Source organism: Platalea leucorodia, assembly GCF_965183815.1.
Source record: "Platalea leucorodia genome assembly, chromosome: 23".
In the NCBI taxonomy this organism is placed as follows: Eukaryota; Metazoa; Chordata; class Aves; order Pelecaniformes; family Threskiornithidae; genus Platalea; species Platalea leucorodia.
The window spans coordinates 2,236,056-2,247,161 of NC_138845.1; the positions used below are offsets into that span (position 1 = coordinate 2,236,056).

At 61.1% G+C, this 11,106-nt stretch overlaps 1 protein-coding gene across 7 annotated transcripts in view; it reads left to right on the plus strand.

Annotated features, from left to right (window-relative positions):
• HDAC7 (histone deacetylase 7) overlaps positions 1 to 8,083 on the plus strand; it is an 89,293-nt gene extending 81,210 nt beyond the window's left edge. For 6 of the 7 annotated variants that reach the window (XM_082332587.1, XM_082332590.1, XM_082332586.1 and 3 more), the window contains exons 12-25: positions 143 to 368; positions 848 to 981; positions 1,639 to 1,759; positions 2,019 to 2,068; positions 3,225 to 3,332; positions 3,561 to 3,616; positions 3,853 to 3,940; positions 4,254 to 4,373; positions 4,827 to 4,924; positions 5,017 to 5,135; positions 5,333 to 5,466; positions 5,557 to 5,641; positions 5,890 to 6,028; positions 6,665 to 8,083. In XM_082332587.1, coding sequence (XP_082188713.1) covers positions 143 to 368; positions 848 to 981; positions 1,639 to 1,759; positions 2,019 to 2,068; positions 3,225 to 3,332; positions 3,561 to 3,616; positions 3,853 to 3,940; positions 4,254 to 4,373; positions 4,827 to 4,924; positions 5,017 to 5,135; positions 5,333 to 5,466; positions 5,557 to 5,641; positions 5,890 to 6,028; positions 6,665 to 6,710 — 1,524 coding nt within the window. In that variant the 3' untranslated portion in view covers positions 6,711 to 8,083. The remainder of the gene's footprint in view (positions 1 to 142; positions 369 to 847; positions 982 to 1,638; positions 1,760 to 2,018; positions 2,069 to 3,224; positions 3,333 to 3,560; positions 3,617 to 3,852; positions 3,941 to 4,253; positions 4,374 to 4,826; positions 4,925 to 5,016; positions 5,136 to 5,332; positions 5,467 to 5,556; positions 5,642 to 5,889; positions 6,029 to 6,664) is intronic. The other variant, XM_082332589.1, reaches the window with a different exon arrangement.
• Positions 8,084 to 11,106: the final 3,023 nt, after the last annotated feature.

Here is an 11,106-nt window from a genome sequence, read left to right on the forward strand (position 1 = left end):
CCAGCTCTGAGCCCCCCAGCATGGAGCGGGCTGTGGTATCCAGACCCTGGGAGGGTGCGCAGTGCAGGGCTCCCTTCCCTGGGCCGGGTGATGCTGCCTTCACCGCCCCGGCGCCGTGCTCACCGCCGCCTCTCTCCATCAGGCCTATCTCTGGGATTCCTACCAGCGTGTGCAGCAGCAGCTCCTCAAGCGGCAGCCCTTGGCCGACTCCCCCATGGTCCCCACCATCCATGCGGGGCACAGGCCCCTCTCCAGGGCCCAGTCATCTCCTGCCACCGCCACCGTCTCCCTTCCTGCCCAGGACACGGCCCCCAAGACGCTCTCCCTGCCTGTGCAGGAGCAGCCAGCCAAGCCCCACTTCACAACAGGTACGGCCCAGCCCCTCTGCGGGGCTGGAGCAGCAGCAGGGGCTGAGGACAGGAGCTGGAAGGGAGGTGGGGATGCCCAGGGGCAGCTTAGCATCAGTCCCAGTCACTCCTGGACTCATAAATGCTTGGGAGTGCTCTGGCTCGCTACAAAAAGAGCAGAGCGAGCCATGAGGGGCTCCTTCTCCTTATGTAAGGTGACTTTTCCAAGCAGGACTTGCCCATCTGGCCCCTTGACTGCCATCCTGGTCCAGTGATGCTGGCAAGGTTCAGCTCTTGTACATACCCAAGGCAGGATTTGCTTCAAACATGTTGGGACAGAAGCTCCCATGGTTTGAGAGAGGTGTTTCAGTCAAACCAAAAGGCCATGGGCGTTTAGGGTCTCAACCAGCCCCTGAAAAGGAGCTGAATTAGGGTCAGCAACGTGGAGGCCTGGGTGTCCAGTCCAGCCTCGGGACAGCAGCTCTCCTTGTGCCTTGCAGGGCTGGTTTACGACTCGGTGATGCTCAAACACCAGTGCTCCTGCGGCGACAACAGCAACCACCCAGAGCACGCGGGCAGGATCCAGAGCATCTGGTCCCGTCTGCAGGAGAGAGGGCTGCGCAGCCAGTGCGAGGTGAGCGCGAGCGGCAGGGTGGGAGCTGGACGCCTGCCCAGGAGGGGGATGTGGGTACGAGCAGCTCTCCTGCTAACGGTGTGATAGGGTACCCTGCTCCCAGCTCCATCCGTTTTGCTCCCAGATCTTCTCAGCCTGTTGCCACCATTATCCAGGCAACAAAGACCTTGGCAGAGGGCTTGGACTTCTCTGTTGCTGGCAGTGCCAAGCCAGAGCACGCTGGTCTGACCATCTCCAGCTTCGGAGGGCAGCAGCAGTCTGCTCTGCTGGAAGATGGGCGTAGGGAGAGGTGTGATCCCTACTGAAATGGGGTTTTGCCGACTCAGGGAACATCAGTGTCAGTTCCAGTCTGTTAGAAACCTTGCCCCGGTCTAGCTGGGCTGACTGGTCCGCACAGGGCTCTGCAGTTGAGGGAAGGCGGTGCTGGCATTTGCTGCCTGATCTCTGCCTGCAAATGAGGGGTGCTCAAGTTCAAATCCCATGCAAGAAGCACGGCGCTCAGCCTTGCAGCTGCCTCCCCAGCTGCGGTGACACGAGGTGTGGCTGGACTCGTACATCGAGATGCGCCCCTGCCACCCTCGGAGGCTGGTGTGCGTGGGTGGGCGAGCCCGCGTCTCCCACCTGGAGCAGCTTGCTCACAGCCCCTGTCTGCCACAGTGTCTGCGGGGACGCAAGGCCACCCTGGAAGAGCTGCAGTGTGTCCATACCGAGCGCCACGTCTTCCTCTACGGCACCAATCCCCTCAACCGCCTGAAACTGGACAACGGGAAGCTGGCAGGTGAGTCCACATCCACTCCGCTCCCTCGGGCAGCCGTGCCCTCGCCTTCTGCCCGTCCCTGCCCGCGCATCCACACCGGGTCCCAGAGCACCCTCAGCCATGGGGACCGCACCAAGCAGCCCCCGTGTGGGCTGGTCCTAATTCTGGCCGAGCAGCCAGGCCGAACCTCCCTCCTTGGTACCCCTGTGCCATGTGCCCTGTCCCCCACCATTCCCCAGTTTCTCGGCTCTGAAGCCCTCGCTGTCCCCTCTCTCTGCAGGGATCCTGTCGCAGCGGATGTTCGTCATGCTGCCCTGCGGAGGGGTGGGGGTAAGTGCTCCATCTCTGCTTTGGCCGGTTTTGGATGGGGTTGTTCCTTTCTTCTGTCCCCAGCGAGGGCTTCCTTGTGGGCTAGAGTGGAGAGGGAGCTCGCGGAGCCTTTGGGCTGCGAAGGTTGGGTAGCCTCAGGTGGGAGCACTCCATCCGTGGGCAAGATGTCATTGTATCAGAGCTTCCCCCGTCCTTGGGATGGTCCTAAGCATCCCACCCTTGAAAGGGGATCCTTTGTGCCTCCTTACTCTAAGGGGCCCAGGAACCAAAAGCCCCTCGCAGCCATTTCTAAGAGCCCGGGGCATTAGAAGGGAGCGAGCTGGCGGGACGGCTGGGGGAAGCCGCAAGCCATGGTCTCGGCTGAGGGAGGGGAGCGGTGTCATGGGGCCAGCAGCTTGCCACTTCCCTCCAGACACTTCTGTGGCCTCTCCTTTCACAGCTTGCCGCCCTGTTTTCTCTCCATTCATTGCGTTCTCCTCTCTTCCTCTCTCCCCCCGTCTCTGTCCTTCTCTCTCTCTTTCAGGAAGGGTCTCACTCCATGCCTTCCTGCTGCCTCTTCTGGTTCTTCTCCTCTCCTTGCCCCCGCTGCTGGGCACCAGCTCTTCTCAGCCCCGTTTGCATCTACTTTCCCCGCTCTGCCTCTCCCTCCCTGCCCTCCTCTCGCCCGTGCCCCGAAGGCGGGGGGCTGGAGCTGCCCCTCTCCGTGGGCAGAGGGGAGCCTTTGCGTTGCACACATGGCGTTGATCAGAAGAGACTTGAGTTTTCCGGCTCTGGCTCGGCCCTTGACGTGATCCTGATCAAACCAAGATGTTTGGTTAAACAATAAAATAAGATAAAGAAGGTAACGAGCGTTTTCTCAGTCACTCCTTCCAGCCCCCGGGTGCAGGGCAAGATGCTCTGTGCGGAGCTCGGCTGGGGGCTGGGGCTGACAGCACGCGGAGGAGCTGCCGTCCTGGCCAGCAGCACCAGGGAGCTGCTGGGGAGCTTGCCCCATTGCGCGCAAGGTGGCCCGGCTCCACGGTGCCCGGCCCTTCAGCCTGCACAGGACTTCAACCCCTGGCCCCGAGCAGGGCGGCTGGCAGAGAGCGTGGGTGCCGTGACTGAGATCTCCTCCACCGGTGCCTTGTCCCCGTCTGACCGATCCCCTTGCTTCCAGGTGGACAGCGATACCATCTGGAACGAGCTGCATTCCTCCAACGCCGCCCGCTGGGCCGCGGGCAGCGTCACCGAGCTGGCCTTCAAGGTGGCCACCAGGGAGCTGAAGGTAGGCTGGCTTCACGTGGAGGTCCCGGGGCTGTGCATCGCCCCGCGGCCGGGCAGGAGGGGGGCTGCGGGGTCTCGCCAGCTGGCAGCGGGTGCTCCCAGCCCTGCGCTGCTGCGGGCCCTGTCCCCAGCTGCCCCCGGGCGGCAGGACTGGCCAGCCGGGGTGTGGAGGCGGTGCGTGGTGCTGGGGGCAGCAGCTCTGATCTCCTCGCCTTTGTTTTGTCCCCAGAACGGCTTCGCTGTGGTGCGGCCACCTGGACATCATGCGGATCCTTCCACCGCCATGTAAGGGCCCCTTCCCAAGCCGCAGGGCTGTGGGCTGGCACATGGGAAGCCCCAAAAAACATCTCCTTGGCTCAAAATCACTGATCACCCCAGACTGACCCCTCCCGGGACCCATCCGTACCCAGGCCAGAGGGAGAGGGGAGGGAGAGCCCATGCTTTGGGGAGCACATGAGCCAGGAGGAAAGGGTGCTCAGGAAGGGCCTGAGGGATAACCAGCTCCAACTCCCTCTTTGCAGGGGATTCTGCTTCTTTAACTCGGTGGCCATTGCTGCCAGGCAGCTGCAGCAGAAAGGGAAACTCGGCAAGATCCTCATTGTGGACTGGGTAAGTGCCTCTGGCCCCCAGCGTGTCCCTGCTCCTCCCCAGGACGTCCCCAGGAGCGGGTGTCTGCACCTCCTCCCAGCTCTGGTTTGGAGCTGCTGGAGAGCGGCGGAACCTCCTCCTTCGGGGACCAGCTGCAGCGGCATGGCTGGGAACCCCCGGCGTGTCAGGATGGGGGAGCAGGAGCAGATCCCGGGGATGGGGGACCAAGCCCTGGAGCAGGGTAGAGATCCAGTTGCTTTTAGCTCCGTTAGGCTATTGGGCCACCCTCAAGGCTGAAAAAAAGAGCGCTCTCCCAATCTCTCTCTCCCTCTAGGATGTTCACCACGGCAATGGGACCCAGCAGATCTTCTACAGAGACCCTGACGTTCTCTACATCTCTTTGCATCGTCACGATGATGGCAACTTCTTCCCCGGTAGCGGGGCCGCTGACGAGGTAAAACGCACCAACAGGCTGCGAGGTCTGCGCAGCTCTGCCCAGGGACGGCAGCGCTGGCGGCGGAGGTGCGAGCCAGCGGAACACGGCAGCGCTGGCTTTGAGCAGAGGGTGGTTTTGTGTCAGTGCCTTGCCCGTCGATGCTGATCCTGCCTGGTTCACCCAGCTGGCAGCAGAGCCGAGGCTTCGTCCCAGCCTGCAGCCGGCGGCACGGGGACGGCGACCGATGGCTGCAAGGCTCTGGGGAATGTCAGGAAAATGCCACAGCTTCTGCTGCTCTTCAGCAAGCTTTGCAAGCCCAACCGGCTCCCGTGGCCCTGACAATGCAGGGGGTCTGGGACACCCAGCCATGCCTCGCCGGAGCCTGGCAGCGATGGAGCCTGCTCAGGGCACTGCCCCAGCATCCCTGCAGGCTGCACCCAGGCCTTCACTGCTGCCCTTGCTCTTTCACAGGTTGGTGCTGGCCCTGGCGAGGGATTTAATGTCAACATAGCCTGGACTGGAGGGCTCGACCCCCCCATGGGTGACCCTGAGTATCTGGCTGCTTTCAGGTACTGTTCCTTGTGTTTCCACTCATCTCCTCTCTCTCAGTGTCAGGCTGAGCCAGCACTTAACACCTCTTATTTGTTTTTTACCCACGCAGGACGGTGGTGATGCCAATTGCACACGAATTCGCCCCCGATGTGGTGCTGGTGTCGGCCGGCTTCGACGCGGCTGATGGCCACCCGCCACCCCTGGGTGGCTACAAAGTCTCTGCTAAATGTAAGGGGGTGGAAGCCGCGCCGCGGGCTCAGGGCGGGTTGTTCCCGCTGCCCGCCCAGGCTGGGACCGTGGCGTAGGGGTGGCCGCTCTCCACGGAGCTGGGGAAGATCCTTGGGGTTGTACCAGCCCACCAAGGGCCAGGGCGCCAGCGTTTCGGGCAGGGATGCTGACAACCACCCCTCCGGCTTCTCCTCCAGGCTTTGGCTACATGACGAAGCAGCTGATGAGCCTGGCTGGCGGAGCCATCGTCCTCGCGCTAGAAGGTGGCCATGACCTTACGGCCATCTGCGACGCATCCGAGGCCTGCGTGTCAGCCTTGCTGGGCAACGAGGTGAGAGCTGGGGGTCAGCGGGTCCTGACGCTGCGAGCCGAGCCCTGGGCACAGCTCCCGCCTGTTGACCCCTGTGCCTTCCTTTGGCAGCTGGACCCTCTCCCAGAGGAAAGCATGAGGCAGAAACCAAACCCCAACGCTGTGCGCTCCTTGGAAACGGTGATCCAGGTTCAGAGTGAGTGTCCTAGGGCTGGGGGCTCGGTTAGTTAACGTGGAAGGGCCAAGTGCTAGCCTTCCCTCCCCTCTCCAGTAAACCCCATGACCCCCAAGGGGACACTTGGCATAAAAGACCCCAGTGGAGCCCTCCATCATCGTCCTCCTCACGGAAGGGCGATGCCCCATGTGTGCACTCACTGCAAGGGAAGCCCGGAGACCTGGGGCACCCCTGTCCCGGCACCTCCTGATTTTTTGTTTCTCCTGCAGGTAAATACTGGGTGGCCGTGCAGCGCTTTGCCGCCAAGCTGGGCTGCTCCTTCCTGGAGGCGCAGCACCACGAGGCAGAAGAGGTGGAGACGGTCACAGCCTTGGCCTCCCTCTCGGTGGCCGTGATGGTGGAGAAGAGGTGATGCTCTTAACTGAGCCTGGGAGATGTGGGTGCCCTTCGCTCCCCACGTGCCTGGGTCCGAGCCTTGCTGTCACGGGGGTGGCAGCAGAGAAGGGCCGTGTCCCACAGCCAGATGAGCTTCTGGGAGGTCGGGACAGTGCTGGCTTTAAGCAAGCCTTGGGCTGTGGGAGATGGAATTACAACCGTCCTCCCCACCGAGAGCTCTGATCCTGCAGCCCTCGCATCGCGGCAGATTTGGCCCCAGCGTTCATCAGTGGGTGACGGGGTGAGGCCCTGCATCCACATGGTCAGGACCTGGATTGGCTTCTGGGGGATTCGGCGCTGGGCTCTTCCTAAACAAGATGAAACCGAGACCAAATCCTCTTTCCTTCCTTGGAGGAAGCCAAGCCTTCCTTGGAGGCTGGAGGTGTGGGGGGTTCATCACCTCCTTTCAGCAGGGTCCCCACCTGCCCACCGCCTTTTCTCATCCTCACCAGGACTCAGCCAGAGTCTACGTAGGTCTTGGTGAAGCGGGAAGCACTGGGAGGCTTGTGTAGATGCTGGACTTGTCAGAACCTCCAGCTCGATGCTGAGGGATGCGTTGTGTCACACAGGTCTCCTCCCCGTCTCATGCGTCGTACTTCTCCATTTCAGGCCACAAGACGAGCCGATGGAGGAAGAGGAGCCCATGAACCAGTGATGAGCAGTGACGTTCTCTGCTCCCCTGCTTCCAGGATGTGGCTGGACTCTCCTGAGCCCAGCGCTCGCTCTTCACTCCTGGCTTCCCATTTGCCACGTCATCCTCACTCCCCGAGTCACGGTCCTGAAACGGCCTGGACCTTTGGCTGCCACCTCTGTAGGTCTCCCAGAAAGGATGCTTGTGCAGCCACCTGGAAGATGTCCTCCTGCTCGGGACCGATGGAAAACCACAAACTCCCTCTGCAAGGTGTGGCCTTGCAAACCTAGACCGTGCCTGCAATCAGTCCCCAGCCTTCGGGACCTGAAACCCCTCTGGGGACACGCGTGAGGGGCCTCCACCCCTCTGGCTGCGGTGGCAGCCAGATGCAGACCTGCCCTTCTCCTGGGACCTTCCTCACCCTTGGGGAAGGGGGTGGGTGTTGGGATGGATGTCGTGGCTGTGCTGTGGGTGGTTAGAGCCGCCTTCGGGACTGCGCCCAGAGCTCCTCTCTGGCCAGGCAGCGATGCCTTTGAGAAGCAGCCCTGTGTTTTGCTCGGGAGGGACAGGCTCTCTGTGTCTTCTCGCGAAGGCTTCCTGGCTCCCCTTCCTCTGGTAGGGCTCAAGGAGGGAGCGAGCGGGACAGTGAGATGGGGTATGGCCTCGTTCTGCACGAGAAGGGTTTGGACGGCTGTGCACGATGCGCCCATCGCCTTGCAGCTGGGGCAGAGCAAGGGCTGGAGCGTCTGCAGTGCCCAGGATTGCACCCGTGGGACATCCTAACCACTAACCAGAGCGTGAACCCTCTGGTGCCGGGGCCCTGATTTGCACTATATACAATTGACGTGTGCTAATGTGAACCTTACGTACTCTTCTTTCCATGGGAATTTCGGGAACAAACACCTCTTCGTGTGGACGTTACCAAGGTGCCTTGAGCCCTTTTCAGCAGCCCGCTGACCTGAGGATCTGTATCGGCGCAGACCCCTGTAACCCCTAGAGCAGGGGCAGCCCAGCTGTCTTCCAGTCCCCCCCCAGCCCACCCCCAGCACCCCCATGGGCTCCTCTTCTCCAGCTGGGATCAAACCAAGTCCTGTCGCCCTCTGCCTGGTGCTCAGCTGCCCCAGGGGTGCCCACAGCCCCAGCAACACAGTGCCTGCTTCTGCCCAGGCTGTCTTGGGGTGACAGAGGCAGGGTCGGGCCCCCCAGAATGAGGTGTCCCATCTAGATTTGCCTTCTTCCCATCTCATACTGCAACAGGGAGTTGCCATCGTGTGCCTCCTCATCCCAAGAGCCTTCCCCGTGTCTTCCCCGTGTCCCGTGGGTTGCCCCACAAGGACAGGTCCCCGCTCGGGCATCAGGGTGCTGGGCTGCAGCGGGGTTTGGGGACGGCTGGGCTGGGGCAGAGGGGATGGACGGGACACAGACCTGGCTGAGCTCGGAGGCGGCCAGGTCCGTCTGCAGGCACAGGGAGGAGATTTTGTAATTAAAAAAAAAAAAAAAAAAAAAAGTAACAAGGAGAGAGAAAGAAAAAAAAAAAAAGGCGTTGGAAGAATAAAACATTTCTGTGTCTCAGACTGCCCAGAGCTGGGGTCCAGCAGCGCCGGCCATGGCACAGAGACCGGGGAGGCTGTGGGTTCCCTTACGGTGGGGTGGCACGCCGAGAGGTCACCGTGGCCACGCTGCAGCACTGCCCGCACCCCCCTGAGGGCCACCTCCTTGCTGCCGGGGCTCGGGTGCCCGCGCTCGCCCTGCAAGGTGGCCCTGGCATGGGCACCCTCCCCAGCAGCCTCTTGCTGGACCGGAGGGAGCCACTGCTTTGCAGTGGGACAGCTTGGGCAGGAAGGGGTTACAAAGCACCCCAAAACCTCTCTCTGTCTTCTCCAGAGCCCGGCATTCGTAGATGCTGTCCCTCCGTCCTGGGTCTCCCCCCGGGCGGGCTGTGGGGCGCTGGGAGGGACCTGCTGCTCTCCAGCCTTGGGGCACTTGAGGGTTTCTGGTGTCCCCGAGCCGGGGCTGGGGCTGCCTCCCCGTCCCTCTGCTCCGGCCCCTCGGCTGCGCTGGGCACCCACAGCCCCCGTTGCCGTGGCTCCTCCGGTGCCACCACCTCTCCCTCCGTCAGCCTCGGTTTCCCTTCCCTGCTCAGTCCCAACCTCACTCCCGTTTCTCCCAGTGGGTCCCAGCTGGACTCAGGCCACGCAGGAGCCGTCCTGAAGCGACGTGGCCCACGGCCGCTCCTCACCTCCGAGGAAGCCCAAAGCTCAACGTCGAAGGAGAGTTTGTGCCCCAGTTTGCTCCAGAAGAAAGCTGTGGCTGCAACTGGGCGAGCTCAGCTGTGGAAGCTGTTCCAGAGGGACATGCCCCAAGCAAACAGCCCCTTTCCTCGCTGCTTAACTTCTTCAGTATTGAACATTTTCAGGTTTCCTCCGCGTCTATCAGGGCAAGATACCAAAGGAAAAAAAGCTGTGATTAATTAAGCTCATGAATTCAAGGGCCGGCCCTTCCCAGCCTCCAGCCTGGCAGCTGGGAGCACCAGCCTGGGCTGGGGTGGGTGGCCAAGGCGGCGTTCATCCTTTGCGCCCTACGTGGTGGGTCACCCCAAACCGGAGCCGAAACCCCGAGCAGCCCCTCTGCCTTCGCTCCCCTCTTGCGTCACCCCGCCGATGTGCCCAACGGCTCACGGGAAGCGCCGGCTCCGGCTGCCAACCGGTCGCTTGTGGTTTCAACCCCGCAGACGGGGGCCAAGCAACGCAGCGGCGAAGCGTGGGCGTTCGTGCGAGCACGATTGGTTTTTTCTAGCAGTTTCGTGCTTGCTCGGAAGGGTCCCCCCTCCCTGTGGGGTGGCACCTCCTCGTCCCCAGGCCCCCTGAGCACCCCTTTCAGTGGTGTCCGCTGAGCGCGGAGGCAGAGGAGGTGGTGGGGTCCCATGGGTGGAGGTCTTGCCGTGGTGATGCTGAAGCCCAGGTCTGGGTGGGCGCGTCGCTGCCTGGGTGCTCCCACCGCTTCTCGGTTAGGATGGAGGGAGGGACCTCACCGAGCTCCCATCTGCCTGATTTTAGCAGCTGATGATCAGGCAGAGGAGTCCCACCGTGACACCGATGGTGGACATCTCCTCTAGCTCCAGGGGGGAGCTCCCCTCTGCAGCCATCCCTGTTGCCGCGCCCGTGCATCCCAGGTGAGCGCGCTCCGTCCCGTTGCACGTGGAGAACGGGACCTCCCCATCGGGCGCCGGGTCCCACGGAAGCCCCTCGCGCTTTCCCGCTGCCGGGATGGTTTGTCGTGGCCAGGAAAGCCCCGCGGCGGCGGGGCTGCCTGCCGTGGCCCAGCCTCCTGCTGGGGACAGGGTGTCTTGGGGGGTTCCCCCAGGCTGGTGAAGATGCTGAGGCCCTGAACATCTCCAGGGCCGTCCCTCCTTGCCCCCAACTTTCTGTCTCTTTGGTGATGACCACCATGACCGTGACTGTGAGCACTGAAAAACCCCAAAACCTTGGGTCAAATTATTGTCCTTTCCTTAGAGCTGATGTTTTGCTCATTTTCAAATAAGTCCATCTAAGAATTTTTTTTAAAAAAAGACTCAACAAATCATTTTTTAAAAGATAACTTTACCCCCTTTTTTAAATCAGGGTTGGAAGCCCGAGTCTCCACATCGCGAAGAGGTATTTCCCCTTTATTTTTAAAGCACATTTTATTTTTTTGAAAGAAAATTTCTATTTCTAAAGGTGGTTTCATTTTTCATATGTAAAATACTTCCTCTGATGCAGTTCACGAAGCCATCCACAAGCCTATTTTTAGTGGAATTTTTATTTTTTTAAGCACATTCAGATCTTTTTAAAGGCTGCGGTCAGCTCCCGGGAGCAGGGAATCCACTCACGGTGTACATAAAAATGAGGATTATATAGGAAAAGGTAGTCTGAGCCTTGCTGTCGCTTCTCGTTGGATTCTCTGGTGTGTAATAAAGTGTGATCGCTAATTGAAACTCTGCTGTTGGGGCCTTTGTAACGCTTCTCTCCCACCTGGATTATTTTGGGTTGCACGCTTGTTGCAGCCTCGCTTACAGGGACTTTTTTTCCCCCCCTTCTCTGCTATAACGAGCAAAAATACCTGATTCTTTTTTACCCGATTTAAATAAAGCTGGCCGAGCACCAGCGCTGACGGAGGGTGCACGCGGCCGCGCCGCCTCGTGCTCAGGGCCTCACCATTTCCTTAGGAAACAAGAAGATTGAACTCTGGGAAATTCCCCCTGGACTTTATTGGGATTGTCTGGAAACCCCGAACCCCCTCCGTCATCCCCCCAGCATCTCTGCGTCCCCCAAAAGCGCCTGGATCCCCCCCGCAGCAGCGCCGCTCCCGAGATGCCCCCAAACTCTCCCACTCCTGCGGGGAAGAGGGAAGGGCTGCGGGCGACGTCTCCAGCCTTATTTTC